The 17,472-nt window shown below is 53.4% G+C and overlaps 8 protein-coding genes across 8 annotated transcripts; 4 read left to right on the forward strand and 4 right to left on the reverse strand.

Annotated features, from left to right (window-relative positions):
- Positions 1 to 70: 70 nt before the first annotated feature.
- On the forward strand, positions 71 to 256 carry BO95DRAFT_469595 (S-formylglutathione hydrolase; the record flags this gene model as incomplete). The annotated part of the gene is made up of 1 exon (XM_025589451.1): positions 71 to 256. A coding segment is annotated over one exon (186 nt), but the record flags the coding sequence as incomplete, so codon positions are not given.
- A 159-nt stretch (positions 257 to 415) lies between these two features.
- Positions 416 to 2,280, reverse strand: BO95DRAFT_519374 (uncharacterized protein). The gene is made up of 4 exons (XM_025592038.1): positions 2,230 to 2,280; positions 1,920 to 2,161; positions 1,572 to 1,869; positions 416 to 1,485 (listed from the first exon to the last, which is right to left on the reverse strand). The coding sequence occupies exons 2-4, from the start codon at positions 1,986 to 1,988 to the stop codon at positions 614 to 616; spliced, it is 1,239 nt and encodes a 412-aa protein (XP_025436103.1). The 5' UTR covers positions 1,989 to 2,161; positions 2,230 to 2,280; the 3' UTR covers positions 416 to 613.
- An 816-nt stretch (positions 2,281 to 3,096) lies between these two features.
- On the reverse strand, positions 3,097 to 4,445 carry BO95DRAFT_458047 (uncharacterized protein; the record flags this gene model as incomplete). Its single annotated transcript, XM_025588518.1, has 4 exons — positions 3,097 to 3,157; positions 3,283 to 3,788; positions 3,851 to 3,969; positions 4,016 to 4,445. 4 exons carry the CDS (start codon positions 4,443 to 4,445, stop codon positions 3,097 to 3,099), a joined length of 1,116 nt encoding a protein of 371 aa, XP_025436104.1.
- A 265-nt stretch (positions 4,446 to 4,710) lies between these two features.
- Positions 4,711 to 5,975, reverse strand: BO95DRAFT_477774 (uncharacterized protein; the record flags this gene model as incomplete). The annotated part of the gene is made up of 2 exons (XM_025590004.1): positions 4,711 to 4,863; positions 4,887 to 5,975. The coding sequence occupies 2 exons, from the start codon at positions 5,973 to 5,975 to the stop codon at positions 4,711 to 4,713; spliced, it is 1,242 nt and encodes a 413-aa protein (XP_025436105.1).
- A 1,868-nt stretch (positions 5,976 to 7,843) lies between these two features.
- BO95DRAFT_469599 (cation diffusion facilitator family transporter) lies at positions 7,844 to 9,082 on the forward strand (the record flags this gene model as incomplete). Its single annotated transcript, XM_025589452.1, has 2 exons — positions 7,844 to 8,396; positions 8,463 to 9,082. The coding sequence occupies 2 exons, from the start codon at positions 7,844 to 7,846 to the stop codon at positions 9,080 to 9,082; spliced, it is 1,173 nt and encodes a 390-aa protein (XP_025436106.1).
- Positions 9,083 to 10,005: 923 nt separating this feature from the next.
- On the forward strand, positions 10,006 to 12,163 carry BO95DRAFT_402126 (xylulokinase). Its single transcript, XM_025583881.1, has 2 exons — positions 10,006 to 10,704; positions 10,785 to 12,163. Exons 1-2 carry the CDS (start codon positions 10,201 to 10,203, stop codon positions 12,000 to 12,002), a joined length of 1,722 nt encoding a protein of 573 aa, XP_025436107.1. The 5' UTR covers positions 10,006 to 10,200; the 3' UTR covers positions 12,003 to 12,163.
- A 125-nt stretch (positions 12,164 to 12,288) lies between these two features.
- Positions 12,289 to 16,631, forward strand: BO95DRAFT_448599 (Ran GTPase-binding protein LOS1). The gene is made up of 4 exons (XM_025587884.1): positions 12,289 to 12,759; positions 12,984 to 15,582; positions 15,631 to 16,085; positions 16,141 to 16,631. Exons 1-4 carry the CDS (start codon positions 12,748 to 12,750, stop codon positions 16,165 to 16,167), a joined length of 3,093 nt encoding a protein of 1,030 aa, XP_025436108.1. The 5' UTR covers positions 12,289 to 12,747; the 3' UTR covers positions 16,168 to 16,631.
- A 316-nt stretch (positions 16,632 to 16,947) lies between these two features.
- BO95DRAFT_469602 (uncharacterized protein) lies at positions 16,948 to 17,445 on the reverse strand (the record flags this gene model as incomplete). Its single annotated transcript, XM_025589453.1, has 3 exons — positions 16,948 to 16,957; positions 17,030 to 17,079; positions 17,152 to 17,445. Coding segments are annotated over 3 exons (354 nt in total), but the record flags the coding sequence as incomplete, so codon positions are not given.
- Positions 17,446 to 17,472: the final 27 nt, after the last annotated feature.

A 17,472-nucleotide genomic window follows, 5' to 3' on the forward strand; every position in this document is an offset into this window, starting at 1 on the left:
GTGGTTGTCTGGGTCTGAATTAGGCCAGAGAGGTGGGGTTTGGGTGGATGGCTAACGTTCCGACAAATAGGGTACCGGCGACAACTTCTACAAGCAAGGCCAATTGCTGCCCGAGAACCTGGAGAAGGCTGCCCGGGAGGCCGGCGTCGAGGGCATCAAGGTCCGCTACCAGCCGGATTACGATCACAGTTATTACACGATGGCGACGTTCTCGGATGATCATGTCGAGCATGCGGCCAAGTATCTGTTTGCTTAGTGGGTTTTTTCTCCCTTTCCTCTTTTGCTGTTTTTTTTGTGGTGAGGTTTATGTACCGGACTGGGTGGAAGAGCCTCAGGCTGGGGAGGATTGGAGATTGTGTTGTGTTAATGGACTTGGTTCTGATAGGTTTGAGGTTTTCGACTAAAGTGACCGTCCGCCGAGACCATCTCTTTGAAGTAGACAGGGGGTGGCATAACTATATGATAGGTAATATTGGGGCTGAGAGGATCTACGACGGACCACGTATATAACATGTTTCAACCGGAGAACCGGAAAAGAGTCACCATCAATAAATAAACTGTTGTCAATAAAAGGTACCTACCTACACCCACCCGTCGCAGCCTCAAACCCAACCTACTCAACCCGCACAACCACCCGATCAACCCCATGCATCTCCTCCGGGAACCGACACCCCGTCAGCTCATGATCCCGCCACGACTCCCGCGGACACTGGTGCCCGCACACGCACTTCCGGTTCGTGCACCACAGCCCCTCGCCGCACACGCTCGTCCGCGAGATGCACCGCAGGTCGTGGAGATCCTGCGCGCTCGTCAGCCGCCGTCCGTGCGCGTGCGTGCAGCTGTCGCCGTAGCTGCAGTCGTCCTGCAGGTGGTACCGGTTGCAGAGCTTGGCCGCGCGGAGGCGCTCGTAGTTCTCTTTGCTGCTCGCGCGGCGGAGCGGGGGATCGATGCGTTGGTCTTGGGCGTTGTAGTGGATTTGGGGGAGTGGGGGCGTTGAAGTGACGAAGGGGGAGATGTCGAAGACTATCGGGGATGATGGTGAGGTTGATGATGAGGGTGATGATGGGCTTGGTGTTGAGGAGGTGGGTGTGGTGGCTGAGGAGGAGGACGAGGAGGGGGTGGACGAAGGGGTTATTTGGAGGTTAGCCTTCGCGATGGTAGCATAGTCCTGCCGGGGAGGAGACGAGGATAGTGCGCCGCCGGCGGTTGGTGGAGCAGCGGCAACGTTGGCTGAAGCGGTTGCAGCGGCGCTGAACGAGGATGCGCAAGCGGGGAGCTTTGCAGCCCGGAATACCGCTGGGAACGCGGTTGTCCGAAATTCAGTGGCTAGCTGTTCGATCTCCCATGCGAATGGCGCCCCCTCGACAAGGGTGATGCGGTTGCTCCCCCTATGGGAGCCGAGTAGCCGGGCGTAGCCGTTGTCCGTGGCGGCGCAGAAGATGATATGGCGGCAGTGGACGTCGAGGATGTCGCGCTCGAAGGTTGCTGGTTTGTTGTCAGCCAGTCAGACAGACTATTTGTGCCGTACAGTACATGCAGCAGAAGAGGGGGCAGGTTGGGAGGTCGCATACCTCGGATCTTGACATCGGAGCATTCTTTGCCGTTTCCTGCATCGATAAAATCACACTGGCTGTCTTCCATGTTGAAGCCCCGGACGAACGGGTCGAGGGTCTCCGTCGAGGACAGCACTTTGGCTTCCCGGTAGGCCTTCTCGAGACCGGGCAGGTTGGCATAGATACAAACTCTGTACTGCAGGTTGGGACTGGCTTGGGGGTCGGTGTCCCGGACGTAGCGCTCAACGGACTGGAGCACAAGTCGTGCAGCTCTGCGGCCGCCGTCGTGGCCTTCTTGAATGAGGGCGTCGTTGAACTAGCTGTATTGTTAGCTTACGTAGGGCGTTGGAGAGTCGGAAGACGTACGTTCATACAGTCCCCGTCGACGAGGATAGACACGAAGCTTAGCTTTGCCTGCGTCATTAGTGTCTTCATTTAGACTTGCAGTTTGTGTGGATAAGTAGGAACAGTACCTGATCATGTCTCAGATCTGCAACCTCCGTCTTGTATTGGGCAAGTTCTTGGATGAAACGGGACCTCTCATTCTCCTGTTTGGTGCATTCGTTGAGCAGAGCAGAGTGAAGCGTCTCGACCGCGAAGAATAGGTCCTATTGACAATGAATGGCCAGTCAGTGATTGCTCCTGGGGTTCAACATGGACAACAGCAAGAACCCACTTGTATCAACCTGTTCTTGCAGTCATCGACTGCCATTACACTTCCAAACCGCTTCCTCAGCCCCAGTAGATCCATTGGAACCTGAGGTGGGCATAGAACGCTGGTCAACTCTGCATCCATAGTCCTCAATTTTGGACAGATGGTCTTTGGTATCACCCGCAGAATTTATTCTCATTGCCCGCTTTTATAGCAGGACTGAGGTAAATCATCCACATGGTGTGTGAGCTGTGAGAAGTGATAAATTGACCGTATCGTTCAATGCGGCGATTCGAAGACATTTCTGGCGCAGGCGGCGGAGGCGTGACGCATCACGATCTCACACCCAATGGTCTTCCGGTTGAAATCGAGGGCGAGTGAAGGCCGGGCTATGTTGTTTGGGGGTCATGCCGGTGTGATGAGCGTTGAGCGGCTAAGCGGAGAGGTGGGTTGGTCTCCATTGACTGATGGGCAATTGTAAGCGCCAGGGGAGCGGAGCACAGTCACGGGTCAAGCGCTCATCCCCTGCATTCTGGCTGTGCCATTGTGGCAAAGTATGGAGAGATGGACGATTTCCGTTGGGCTTTGGGGGGTTCTGCCTTGGTCACAGTGGTGATTGCTGACTTGGTGATAGGTGTAGTTCTAGGACTACTTCAGTCTCGACGGCGGAGTTGGCAATATGCCTGGAGCCTACCTAGTATTCAGAAGTAACCAAGGGAGAGAGCTGCGCTATTGGACGTGCCCTTACTTTACTCTCTCCATTCCATCGTTGTGACAAGGCTGCTGTTATGTTGAAACATTCGAAGTCTGCATTCGTCGCTCGTGTTATCTCTCATGACAGAGCATAGAACATAAAGCGTCTCGCTCAAGTAACAGTCTTACAGCAGCAACTCAAGCCAAGCCACAGGTACGAAACTCTTCCAACTGAACACCTACTTGCGCCTCGCCATCTCTGCTCGCCAGTAAGAGTCCACCTCCTCCTCAATCTTCTTTCGCGCGCCCGCCTCAACGTCACCTTCCACCATCTTTCCAGCCGAGCGCATAGCCTCACAGTCCCAACAGAAACAAGCCCCGTACGGCTCCCCCGTCGCAGCCTCGTACAACTTTACCGTCGTATCGAACCCCCCAGTAAGGGTTTCTTCGCCAAGCTTATCATCATGATTGATATACCGTCCCGTCCGCTCAAGCATCGACTCTTCGTACAGGACCGCACTACACAGATGCGTGTGCCAAACCAAATCCACGTCCAGGGTCGGGACCAGCATTGTTCCCGGGTGCAGACGGAACAAGGTGACAAAGCGCTCGTAGCGCGCGAGTGCCCGGGTGAGGGTTCCCTGGAGCGCGGGACTACGGATCCAGAGGAGGTCATGCATCTTGTCAATGAAGATGGCTTGTCGGAGGATGTTGTCCACTAGTGGGATGTGTTCTGGTGGGGTTTCGGGGGTTATTGCTTTGAGAGTGGTGGCTTCATTGTCCGAAAGGGCAGTCAATAGGTCTGGTGCGATGTTCAGCTCGTTGCGAAGCCAGGCTGAGGTCTCGCTGGGGAGAGTATAGTCCCAATTGTCGTGGAATAGGGCCTCGTGCTGGGGTTGCGTTAGAGGCGGGAAGCATTTGGGATGGGTTGGGAGAGGTCGGCTGGACTTACTATCGCTTCCCACGGGAATGAGAGGCCTCGGATGTGATCCAGGTGGCTTGTGTTGCAGAACTGGGAAAAGTCGTGTGGGTTGAGCAGGAAGGCATGCCATACCATGAGTATGTCTGCAACTGTATCAGTAGTGATCATGTCATTTGCAACAACCGGAAAACTCACCAAGCGGAGGTAGAAGGAGAGGATCCCTCCCCTCAAGGTGCTTGACTTCGAGATGATGGTTCGATATTCGAACCCATTGCTGAAATCTGGTTACTGCAATTGACAGAAACCTATGCCATCTCTCCGAAGGTTCTTTGCGTCCACCAAGTATCGAGTTTCTCTTATGGTTTTGTTTCCGATCCAGAGATTTCGTCAGCCTGCTCGAGGTAGTAACCCGGATACGGAGAGTATAGAACGCTTCCAGCAGCTCGAGATGAATAGCACATTGGCTTATCGAAGGAAGATCGGACCTGTCTTTCAACTGTATAGAGGACTCCTCGAACAAGCTCGGATGAGGTCCGACTATGTCTTGCGATAGGTTTGATGCTGGTGATGTGCGAGCTGAGTGTCGATGCAATATGGTCAGGACGTTGGAGAAATAGGATGGCATTTTCAAATGTCACCGATACCGATAAAATGAGCCTCTGACTGAGGCGTATGAAGCCATCCCCCGTGGTAGATATAAGGAAGTGTGTTGCGCCCCGCCAAGATCGACAAGGCTGAGCATCGTGGCTGGTGGTCAGATGACTCTCTCGTTGATAATCCCATTCCGTCACCATCCTACATGCATCTGAAGCTTATTTGAATTTGTTGACAGAAGTTCGTCACACTTTTAGGCTCCAAAGAACTTACTCCATACGATATTATCATCCGGCTCATAACTTCGACTTACCTCTACGCCTATCCGCAACCTTTTTCTTCTTCTCGCGCGTGCTCGGAATGATCCTCTTTATCCGCCGCTCTATATAGGCCTTTGCATCATGCCCATCAGAGCTCAAACTCAGTGGGCCATCCACAGCCTTCAAGGACTTTGATCGCCCGCAGTCAAAACCCAGTTGTGGCCCTGGAAACCGAACATTGTAGCCACAGGGCAGGACTCCATGCCCCCATCCACGTCCCACTTAAAGCATGGCACCGGCATCGCGAGGTCTAACGGAATGTGAGGCGCGGCTAGCGCGATCAGCTCAGCCATTTTTAGGACCACGTATAGCTGAGCAGCAGCGTGAATGACCCCCTGCGATCCTTGCACCAAATGAAGCAGACAGACATGTGAGACAAGATCTACTGGAATCCCATCCATAATGTAGTTGCCGCTGGTTGAGCCCCTCGCGGCTCTCCAGACCCGACTCCCGCCCCCAGTGGCCAGATAGGTCTCCAGGGCGTTCTCAACAGGGTTAGAGCCCGCAGGACCGAAGAGAGGGTATGGATCTCGAAGAGCTGGCCCGATGGCGGAGGGACGTAGGATGAGCAAGGGTAGCCGAGATCCGTATCTCTGAACCAACAGTCGTTCCATGAGGTACTTGGCTTGTGCATAGGGCCAGGCCCATTGCTTCGTCCGGTTCGTGTGTCCTCTTGAGGAGAGAATCTCGTTGAGCTCTCTTTCGCAGTCGATGTCCTCTGCACCAAACGGCTGGATAGTTTCCGCGATCTCTCCATCGGGCAGGAAGCTGTTGACGTAGGCACTGGACACCTGGACGAATGTGGCGAGCTGTGGGAAGCTTGATCCAAGCTGGGCCAGATTTAGCGCTGAAAGACAATTGTTCTTGCAAGACTCGTGGACATCTGCAACGAAAGACGTATTTGCCGCTGTGTTGAGTATCACGGTTGTCTCCTTTCGAAGTACAGATAATTGCCTCGCATCCAGGTCTAAGTTCGCCGCAGTGATGTCCCCCTTGAGAAATTCCAGTTGCCCTGTGCTCATGCCTTCATCGATACATCCGGGCATGTTCCTGCGCAGCTTTACGATGGTGTCTTCCTCGGAGCTTCGATGAAGGAGAAAGACTTTCTGAACAGGTACCTGATGAATAAGTTTGAACAGGAGACACCCGCCTAGGCCACCCGTTGCTCCAGTCAGGAGCACAGTTTGTTTCGCAAACCACTCTCGGTAGAAGGCTTCGGTCAATGGTGGTGCATTCGCCATTCTGGGTATAAAATATTATGAGCCCGAAACTGACACATGCATCTCACCTCACATCACACTGCTGGGGCTCATTTATATAGTGGTTGCGAAACTCGAAACCATGTAATCACATTTCGTGATGTCAATGTTACTTATTTTGCCTCAATGCAAAGCATGCACTGCTTTCGCCACACCAGGCAGGTCTCACTCCGAGCGATTCTGATGATATGGCTCTTTCCTATGCTAGAAGCATGTGAAAAGGTCTTCGAGGAACTTAGCGTCGAATTTTATCACGCTGATAACGATCATGAATCAATTCCGACAATGAGCTCCAGACATTGTAGGACACCAGACTACTTCAGGCCCTCACTTAGATGAGAATTGCCGCAGCCTAGCAGAGCTGGAAAATAAGGTTCCCAGTATGAGGTAAATGCTGGAGTAGCTGAGTTTCAGCAAGCGCGAATTTATTTCTCGTCCTTGGACCATACCAGCATGGATCCTGGACATGCGTGCCCGGTCAGCAGAGATATAGTACAGCTTCCGTTTTCTGTAGCCAGAAGAAATCAAAGGACAGATCCACCGGAGCCCTTGAGATGACAATGGAGTCCGCTCAATTCGCCCTGCAATGACCAGAGTCTTCTCCGCTACTGTGCAGCCGATCACATGGTTAACACTTTAGCTGTTTCATCAGTCGTACTCCATCCAGCTTTCTAGTTGAATTCTCCTTGGTACTATCCAGGGTTGATATAGTATATCCACCAATGCTCTGACAGCACGCGCGTTCGTCAGGGTTCCTAGAAAGGATTCATCATCGCCAAGAAGCCAAGACGGATACTGCGTGGAGGATCAACGGACTCAGTTCCGAGAAGGCTCTAGACAGCGGAGTGTATGTGTGCGAGAGAGAGAGAGTGAGAGTCAAGGCTGGCATTGAAACCAAGATGATGATGAATAAATCCATGGTGGAGCTGTACGCGACATGGCGTTCGTTGGCTGCTGTTCGCTATTTGGAGATGCCAAGGCTGGATGGTGCATTTTCGGCGGTCAACGGGAGCATTTGCGACAATCAAAAGCTTAGATCTCCAGCCACTGTTCAGTGTTTACGGAGTAGACAACTTTACATTCACTGTTTCATCATTGGCTTGCAGCGCAAGCTGCCCGATCGCAGCCCGGAGCTTTGGGGTTCCGCTGACTATTCAATGGCAATCCGCGGATTAGAGAGCATCGTACAGGCAGTGGACCGACCGGCTGTTCGTTGTTCGTTGTTCGTTGTTCGTCAGCGTATGATGTCGGCTTCGCCTCAGCCGGGTCACAAATGATGACTGATGAAACTGAGCTTGCCTTGGCTGGGCTGACTGGTTATCCCATCCCATCCCATCCCATCCCATCCTTCTGTTCCCTCATTGCGGAACCAACGCCATGGAGCTGTGGTTGATGCTGCGGCCAAGAAAGAAGCAATCCCGTCTCCTCTCGCAAGTGCACTGAAATTTAGAAAGAATTCAGTCGTTACAGTACCCATAATATTAGACTGCTACTAAGCGTTTCGAACGACGAGGATGCTGACGCAGCCCCTGCGGTGCAGGGCCCATCCTCCACCACCAACTTCTCCTCCATCCCTCTTTCGCCGCGGTCCGTCCGGCTTTGTTCGTCTCCCCTGGGCTTGTCGTTATTATCGGCGATATTTGAACACCTCTGCCTCCGCTTCTTGTTCGCCGCGATTGTATCACCATAAGAGCTCCCGTGCTGCCTCCGGTTCTTCATCGATCTTTCCTCCCACTCTTATCGCGTGCCCCAATGCTTCCCTCCGTCCAACTGCTCGCCCGACCCTGATTCCGTCCCTCACTGCTGTTGCCTGCTCTACAAGACTACCAACCTCAATCACCCTCCCTTCAATGGCCACCCAAACAAGAGAACACGGTGGCCACCACCACCATCACCACCACCATCATGGCAGTAATGTCTACCTCACATCAACCGACAAACACGATGCTGGAGTCCGCATCACGCGGATAGGCTTGCTCGCTAACCTGTGTATGGCCATTGGCAAATTCATTGGTGGCTATGTGTTCCATTCCCAGGCCCTCATTGCCGACGCCTATCACGCCCTCACCGATCTGGTCTCGGATATTTTGACTTTAGCCACGGTTGCTTGGTCGTTGAAGCCGCCGTCGGAGCGGTTTCCCAACGGCTACGGAAAGATTGAGAGTATTGGAGCTCTAGGTGTGAGCGGGTTGTTGCTGTGCGGCGGCGTCTTCATGGGCCTCAACTCCGGGCAGGTCCTCCTACACCAATTCTACCCTGGCATCGCCGAAGCAATTGCGCACGTGGGGGCTCTGGGGCACAGCCATTCGCATAGCCATGGGGTGGAAGCGCTCGGCCCAAGCATCCATGCTGCTTGGCTGGCTGCTGGATCTATCGTGGTCAAGGAATGGCTTTACCATGCCAGTGAGTACCTTGAGAGGGTCAATCAACCAGTTTGAAAGGTGATACTGACGTCTCTTCTTCAAACAGCCATGAAGGTCGCCACGGAACGCAAGTCGTCAGTCTTGGCCTCCAACGCCGTCCACCACCGAATCGACTCCCTGACCAGCGTCGTTGCTCTTTTTACGATTGGTGGATCCTACATGTTCCAAGATGCTTCCTGGCTGGATCCCGTGGGAGGACTCCTCATCTCACTTATGGTCATAAAAGCTGGATGGGGCAATACCAAGATTTCCCTCCTGGAGTTGGCAGACACCACCGTGGACGACGATGTGAAGGCTTCGGTGCACAAAGCGGCTACTAAGGCACTGTCTTTACTGGACAGTGGCGAGTTGCTCAGAATCCATGATGTCCAAGGGATGAAGTCGGGCCAGAATTATCTTATGGATGTCGAGGTCGCAGTGCCAGGCGCGTGGTCCATTAACCGTGCTCGCGAGGTGGAAGAGGCAATGCGCACTGCTGTCGGAGAACGAGTCCGCGGCGTCAAGCGGGTCAAAGTCCGGTTCATTCCTCTTGAGCATCAGGAGTTGACCTTCACTGAAGAATTTATTCCGGCTGAGGTGACTTCGCGGGCGCGTCCTGAGCCGGAGGATGGTGACGAGCCCGAGCACGACCACGAGCATGAGCACGAAAACCGCAAAAGCCGTTAGATAACGAGGACCCGCTTGCCAGGTCGCTGTCGGTATCGACGTCTTTGCGTGTGGCCGACGAGGTCCTCTGTCGTGCTTCTCTTGGTCGTTACATTTCTCGAGGCTTTTGAGCACCATACCTTTGATACCCAGGCTTGGAATTTTTCCTGCTCTCCGCAGAGGGTTGGTAGGGTAGATAGAGCCAATATAAGATGAACATAGCAATGACATCAAGGGAAGACACTATTGTAATTAGTTTATACAGCTAAGGAGTTTTCTGATAGATGCTCGTGTATTAATGTGAATACACAGGCACGGACATGGTTGAATTGGTGAAGATCGTCCTCAGACTTGGAGTGCGCAGTTACCCCGTAACTTACCCCTCCAAGAGCGGGTGATATGCGGGGGATCGCTTCAACAGCTCAGCTGATGGTTTGACAAGACATGAACTAAGACTTATGCGTAGAAAGTTCAACAGGCCCTAAAAAAATCCGTCACAGTCCGGACTTCACTAGTGCAGGGCTCAAACATGGTCACAATGTCCCTCACAGGGTCTGATCTAGACCCCCCGTCGTTCTTCCCGTGAACTGAATTAACCGGGTAAATTCCCGGCGGCGGTGGAACCCGGGATAAATTTGACCTCATCGTTATGAGGAGGAACAGCAAATTTATGTTCGAGAAGAGCCGTGCTCGGTAAAATACACGAAGCTTCGGCAGAATCTTGTTGTGGTTATGGAGACTATGGTGATATAGATAAGGGAGAAGAAGTCTTGCCAGATGGCGACGTTGGGTCAGCTCTTCTGAATTTCTCCCCCGCTGCGCTGCACACCATAAACAAGTAGCCGGAAGTGGAAAAGGTTAGTAGCTCCGTCGATCTTAAGTTAGCATCGAATGCCCATTGCATCAGCGGTGTCTGTCGGGTTGTCCTTTGCCACACACTCTAACTTACAGTCTCTTACATTACCCCTCTATCAGTTGGTTTCTCCAATTGCTTACACTCGACCGTTCTCTTCTTTCTCATCTACTACAAAGTTTTTTTTGAGGCATATATATATCATTGAGTACCTCTTTATCTCACACCTGACACCCCATCCAACGACACCTACGTCATTACCCCGGACCGCAGCATTCCAAGTGCCATGGCCCAACCCGACAGCCCCCTCTACATCGGCTTCGACCTTTCCACCCAACAACTGAAAGGTCTGGTCGTCAACTCCGATCTCAAGGTCGTCTACGTGTCGAAATTCGACTTCGATGCCGATTCGCGCGGCTTCCCTATCAAGAAGGGCGTCCTCACCAACGAGGCCGAGCATGAGGTCTTTGCACCCGTCGCGCTCTGGCTGCAGGCTCTCGACGGCGTGTTGAATGGACTACGCCAGCAAGGACTGGATTTCCGCCGCGTCAAGGGCATCAGTGGAGCTGGTCAGCAGCATGGAAGCGTCTACTGGGGCGAGGACGCGGAGAAGCTGTTGAAGAGTCTGGATGCGAAGAAGACGCTGGAGGAGCAGCTGGAGGGAGCGTTCTCGCATCCTTTCAGCCCCAACTGGCAGGACTCGAGTACGCAGAAGGAATGCGATGAGTTCGATGCATACCTGGGTGGGCAGGAGGAGCTTGCCGCTGCTACGGGGAGCAAGGCACATCATGTAAGAAGCTTTCCTCCCCTGGGTTTTTCTGGCCCGTTCTGTGCGGAGGAGTGTCTGACAGCTGTGGTTTGCGTTTGTAGCGATTCACTGGACCTCAGATTCTGCGATTTCAGCGCAAGTATCCCGAGGTGTACAAGAAAACATTGCGGATTTCGCTGGTCTCCTCGTTCCTGGCGTCCCTGTTTTTGGGCCACATCGCGCCGTTCGATATCTCTGATGTCTGTGGTATGAATCTGTGGAATATCAAGAAGGGGGCCTACGACGAGAAACTCCTGCAGCTGTGTGCAGGGCCTTCCGGCGTGGAGGACTTGAGGCGCAAGTTGGGCGATGTTCCCGAAGATGGAGGTATCCATCTGGGTACCATCGACCGATACTATGTCGAGCGCTACGGGTTTAGTCCGGACTGCAACATCATCCCCGCCACGGGCGACAACCCGGCGACGATCCTTGCGCTTCCCTTGCGGCCATCCGATGCAATGGTTTCGCTTGGCACCTCCACTACTTTCCTTATGTCCACACCTAATTACAAGCCCGATCCTGCTACGCACTTCTTCAACCACCCCACCACTCCCGGTCTGTACATGTTCATGCTGTGCTACAAGAACGGAGGACTCGCACGTGAGCAGGTCCGCGATGCGATCAATGAGAAACTTGGGGAGACCACTGCTCTGACGTGGGCGAACTTCGATAAGATCACGCTGGAAACTCCGCCCATGGGCCAGAAATCCGACTCGGACCCCATGAAACTGGGCCTCTTCTTTCCTCGCCCGGAGATCGTGCCAAATCTCCGTGCGGGTCAATGGCGATTCGACTATGACCCTAAGAGTGGCCGTCTGCACCAGACGGAGGAGGGCTGGAACAAGCCCCTGGACGAGGCTCGCGCAATTGTCGAGAGCCAGATGCTCTCCCTGCGCCTGCGGTCGCGCGGACTGACTCAGAGTCCCGGCGGAGGACTCCCTGCTCAGCCGCGCCGAGTGTATCTGGTCGGTGGTGGATCGAAGAACAAGGCCATTGCTCAGGTAGCTGGCGAGATTCTTGGCGGTAGTGACGGTGTGTACAAGCTGGAGATCGGTGATAATGCATGTGCGCTGGGAGCTGCGTACAAGGCGGTGTGGGCCATGGAGAGAACGACTGGACAGACCTTTGAGGATCTCATTGGGCAGCGGTGGAAGGAGGAGGATTTCATCGAGAAGATTGCGGACGGATATCAGCCGGGCGTGTATGAGCGATACGGCCAGGCTGTGGAGGGATTCGAGAAGATGGAATTGGAGGTCTTGCGGCAAGAAGGGAAGCACTGAAATAATCCAATGGTGTCATGGTGAAGTGGAGTATGAGATATGATTTGCCAAAGCTATAGAATAGAGATGCAGTTATAGCTCAGAGCATGCATCAGCATGGATACCTTATCGTAGACTTCTTGACTTGTCAGCTTGTCAGCTTGTCAGCTGCGATCAGCTGCAAAAACGATGTCATTTGCTGCCTGGGAAATCAGGCCGAAGTCGCACGCCGCCCCTTGCCATTTTTGGGCAACGGACCAGCATTCCTTGGGCCACACAAACTCAGGTTCAATTTTTTGACCCTTCAGGTTCCTTTCATGTGCGAGGAAGTGACTGGCCGATAAGCGTTTCTTTGAGCATACAACTTTCGCGACCTTGAACTCTTGACACTCTCCAAAGACTTCAGCTTCTTCATTGTTTCTGCGCTGTCACTTTTCTCCCCTCGTGACTCCGCCCCGTTAGAGCAGGTTTATTACCCGAATGACTGGGTCCAAATACCCTTTGACTACTGACTACCTAGTTGTACTTGCACTGGGCCCAACCCAACACCCCCCCAGTCTGCTAAACTAAACACGCACTAGTCGGGCATGGTTTGATAGTGTCTCCGGGCTATGACTACTCGCCGCCGCATCATTCTGTCCTAAACCACCACCTTCATTGAATCTCTGTGAACTCCATCCCCCTCCCCTCCTTTCTCTCCCCTCCCCCCCTCTCCCCTCCATTGCTTTCGAGTCGTCGACTCCGAAGGCAGCCAGGCTGGTCGAAGATGGAAGAACAGGTAAGCGATATTCTCTTCGATCATCGTTATTTGTCTTCCCACGATGCGTTTCACTGGGTCTTTTTTTGCATCTTACCCGTTTTTCTTTTTTCTCGAATCCCCACCCCACCATTCCTTCCTTCCCCTTCCCCCCTCCATGCTTACCCGTCCAGTCAAATTACTCTTCCAGATTCTCGGAATTGATTTCAGGACCCTTGTTCATTGTCATGTTGACTTTCCATTAGGTAGCGAATGCCATTGAAATCGCCTGGAATCCGTCCTCCGACCAAGCCCTCAAGAACCAAGCCTACGACTACCTGAACCAGCTTCGCGCCGACCCCTCCGGATGGCAGGTCTGCCTTGCTCTCTTCACCAAAACCCCACAATACTCCGAGATTATACGCCATGTGTCGTTGGAAGTGGTCAACAGTGCGGCTCAGGCCGGCCTCCTTGACCTCCAGGCCCTAGGATATGTTCGGGATGGCTTGATGGCCTACCTTCGACAGGTCTACGGTCAGGAAACCGCCTCCCCAGATCCGCCCAACATTCAGAATAAGATCGCTCAGACCATTACCTTCCTTTTCTCCGCTCTTTACGCGAACGGTTGGGAATCCTGCTTTGACGACCTCCTCAGTCTCACCTTCAAGAGCCCCGCGAGCACGAGTCGCGACAATCCGCTCGGTATCATCTTCTACCTCCGTGTCGTCAATTCGATTCATGAGGAGATCGGCGATGTTCTGGTGTCCCGGTCCCGTACAGAGCAGGACAAGGCCAACCTCCTCAAGGACTTGATCCGGGAACGCGATATGCAGAAGATCGCCAGCTCCTGGCAAGAGATTTTGTCTGAATGGCGGGACGGCAACGATGTGATTGTGGAGATGTCGCTCAAGGCGGTTGGCAGCTGGGTGAGCTGGATTGATATCGGCCTTGTGGTGAACCAGACCATGATGGACCTGCTGTTCCAGCAGCTCAGCCGTGCGCAGAAGGCGGAACTCAGATCCGGTGAAGAGAAGGTGCGCGATGCGGCGGTTGATGTCTTCACGGAAATCATCGGCAAGAAGATGAAGCCCGAGGACAAGATTGACATGATTATTTTCCTGAATCTCGACACTATTGTTACCCAACTCTCCAATAGCCCCCCTCTCAACGAGAATAGGTTCACCTTCAAGTACGATACTGATCTGGCGGAAACGGTGGCCAAGTTAGTCAATATTACAGTCATTGATATTGTACGGGCTCTGGAGCAGGATACCATCATGGCTGACTGCAAAGAGAAAGCCACTGGTCTGCTGCAGGCCTTCCTTCCGCATATCCTGAGATACTTCTCCGACGAATATGATGAGGTCTGCTCGACTGTGATTCCCTGCGTCAGCGACCTACTGGCCTATCTGAGGAGGATGGCTAAGGTCAACCCAGCCCTGGCTGCGCAGCACTCCTCCGTCCTGCTCCCAATCTTGAAAGCCATCATTGCCAAGATGCGCTACGACGAGACATCGTCTTGGGGAGACGAGGACGATCAGACGGATGAGGCGGAGTTCCAGGAGCTTCGCAAGCGGTTAGGTGTTCTACAGCAGATTATCGCCAACGTGAACGAACCACTATACATCGACGCGGTTTCGGAAGTAGTAGGGACGACCTTCGAGAATCTGCGGCAGTCGGGTGCTCAACTTGATTGGCGCGACTTGGATCTGGCTCTCCACGAGATGTTCCTGTTTGGAGATATCGCCGTCAAAGCAGGGAGCCTCTACACCAAGGGGTCTCCCAACAACCCTGCTGCAGAGCGACTTATTGAGATGATGCTGAAGATGGTGGAGTCTGATATTCGCTCTTTCACACACCCTGCTACGCAGCTACAGTATATGGAGATATGCGTCCGCTACAGCTCGTTCTTCCAGCACCATACTCATCTAATTCCGAGCGTCTTGGAAAGCTTCCTTCAATTAATCCACCATCCGATCAAGAAGGTGAAGACACGCTCATGGTACCTGTTCCAGCGCATCGTCAAGCAGTTGCGAACCAATGTTGGCAACGTTGCTCAGACCGTGGTTGGGGCCTTGACCGACCTCCTGGTCATCCATGCAGAGGTGCCTTCAGAAGGATCGGACGGGGACGAAATGTCTTCGGAAGACCACGAAGGATCGGCAGACGCTGTGTTCAACAGTCAGCTGTATCTTTTCGAGGCTGTCGGCATCATCTGCTCTACCCCCACAGTACCCGCTGACAAGCAAGTTCTTTACGCGCAGTCCGTGTTGAACCCCATCTTCATGGACATGGAGAAGAACTTGGCGCCCGCCAAAGCCAACGACGAGAGAGCCGTTTTGCAGATTCACCATGATATCATGGCTCTGGGCACGTTGGCCCGCGGCTTCTCCGACTGGATGCCTGGAACCAGCTCTCCTGCTGCGCTCCCTGCGCCGGAAGTTTCCGAGGCATTCATGCAGGTGTCGGAAGCCACTCTCGTGGCTTTGGAGTCGCTCAAGGCTTCGTTCAATGTGCGCACGGCGGCACGATTCGCCTTCTCCCGACTTATCGGCGTTCTGGGGGCGCGCATTCTCCCCCAGCTTCCCCGCTGGATCGATGGCCTTCTCACGCAGACATCATCGCGCGACGAGATGGCCCTGTTCCTTCGGCTGTTAGACCAGGTCATCTTCGGCTTCAAGACCGAGATCACCGGTATCCTAGACACTCTTCTGACACCTTTCTTGCAAAGGGTCTTCTCCGGTATCGCGGACCCGACTACTGGCACCGATGATGAGATCCAGTTGGCGGAATTGAAACGCGAATATCTTAACTTTCTCTTGGCTGTTCTTAACAACGATCTCGGGGCTGTCATTATCAGTGAAAGTAAGTTGTATCTTGTGGCTGTCAGCATGATCTAGACTAACGATTTAGGGAACCAACCTATGTTTGATACTGTGATTACGACAATCGAGCATTTCGCCAAGGACATTGAGGATTTCACCACCGCCAAGATGGCCTTCTCAGTGCTGTCAAAGATGGGCAGCTCGTGGGGTGGTCCGGACATTGCGCCGGAGGGTCTGAACGGCGCGACAGGACAGCAGGTAGCTCTGCCCGGCTTCGGCCAGTTCATGATCAGCCGGCTGTCGCCGCTGTGCTGGGCACTGCCCGCGACACCATCGTTCAACTCGAAGGATGCACAGGCCAAGCAGGTCCTTGCGGAAGCCGGTGCGCTTCAGCGGACAATCTACGCCAAGACGGGCATGGAATATCTGGAGTATCTCCGGAATCAGGAATTGCCAGGCATGGGCATGGGGGCAGATCTCGTCGAAGAGTTCGTGGGGGCATTGAGTCGGCTGGACTTGAAGGGATTCCGGCAGTTCTTCCCGGTTCGTATTTCTTCTTCCACTCCTGGCTTGAGGCAACGGCTAACATCCCCTGCAGTCTTTTATCCAGCGATTGAGCGCATGATGTGTGGTCTTTCTATATTAAAATATCCCGTCTTCTCATTTTCCTGTTTCTCGGCCCTTTTGACCTCACCCAATCATTCTGTTTCAGTCCTAGATTCCCCCATGGTTTGGTTTGATGACTGATGTGTCTCATGTGATCATTTACACCGAAGCTCTCTTCCCCCCCATTCCACCTCCTATTATCATATCATATACACACGGTACGCCGTGAATCATGCATTCAAAAATTCTCCATTCGCCGCAAATGAATCTGCAGGCTCAAGTGCAGGCTCAAGAACAGGCAAGCAAGCAAGCATACAGAGCACGAGCACAAGCTGAGGAATGTGCCGTGAGAATAAACAAGCCAGACCAAAGAAGAAGAGAAAAAAGTATATAGTTCAGTTTTCGACTCGGCATAAGCATGAGTGGGCGTTCGAATCATAATCCTATTCCTACTTTGAACCTTTTACGCGCGGAACAGGTGGTGGACTGCATGCAGTATGCGATGGGCTAGAATAGCATCACGACGATTTCAGAATGGAGGGTAATTCTGCTAGTGCTAGTGCTTGGGGCAGGTGCATTGTTCTTTAGCTTGTTGGTTGGGTAGATAGGCAGGCATTCACTAGAGGTATATCAGAATTGTTTCTGATTCTGTGTACTGCGAGTTGGTTTGGTGCAGGTATGTTCTGATATGAGATCTGTCTCTGCGGGGCGACTGCCTTTCCCCAATCTTCTCAATCGTAACGCAGAGAAAAGGCCCCTGGCCTATTCGGTGGTCTGCAATCTTCCCTGGACGACCAACCTACAGCACGCTACGGGACAGTACAGTACAGCCCCATATGTCCAGACTACATCCTCACTACGCACCCCCCCTCAAAACCAACCCTATCATCTGCACCAACCGATCCTGCATCTCACAGAAGATACTCACGGCCTTTTACCCGTAAAAAACCAGTCAGCAACGTGCTCCCCCTTATCCAATAGAACACCCCACAAAAGAACATACCTGCGCAAGCTTCCCCTCACTCTTCCCCCGCCCCTCCCGACTAAACGCAAGCCGATACCCCGCCTCATCGTCCCGGAACGATCCCGGTGCGTCGTAGTGGATGGGCGGGGTAGTCTCGAAGAGATTCGGGACCGTAGTAGCCGCCGAAGCCGGCAGCGCGGCCAGTTGCTGCAACAGCCCCGGCGCGATGGTGATGTGGTGCACGCCGGCGAGCGCGAGGATCTCGTCTGTGGAGGTCAAGCTGGCGGGCAGGACTTGCGTGCGGCTGTTGATGGCGTGGTAGTAGGTTTGGATCTGGGGGGGGAGGGGGAGGAGGGGGGC

The sequence above is a fragment of the Aspergillus brunneoviolaceus genome (assembly GCF_003184695.1).
Source record: "Aspergillus brunneoviolaceus CBS 621.78 unplaced genomic scaffold BO95scaffold_142, whole genome shotgun sequence".
Classification (NCBI taxonomy): Eukaryota; Fungi; Ascomycota; class Eurotiomycetes; order Eurotiales; family Aspergillaceae; genus Aspergillus; species Aspergillus brunneoviolaceus.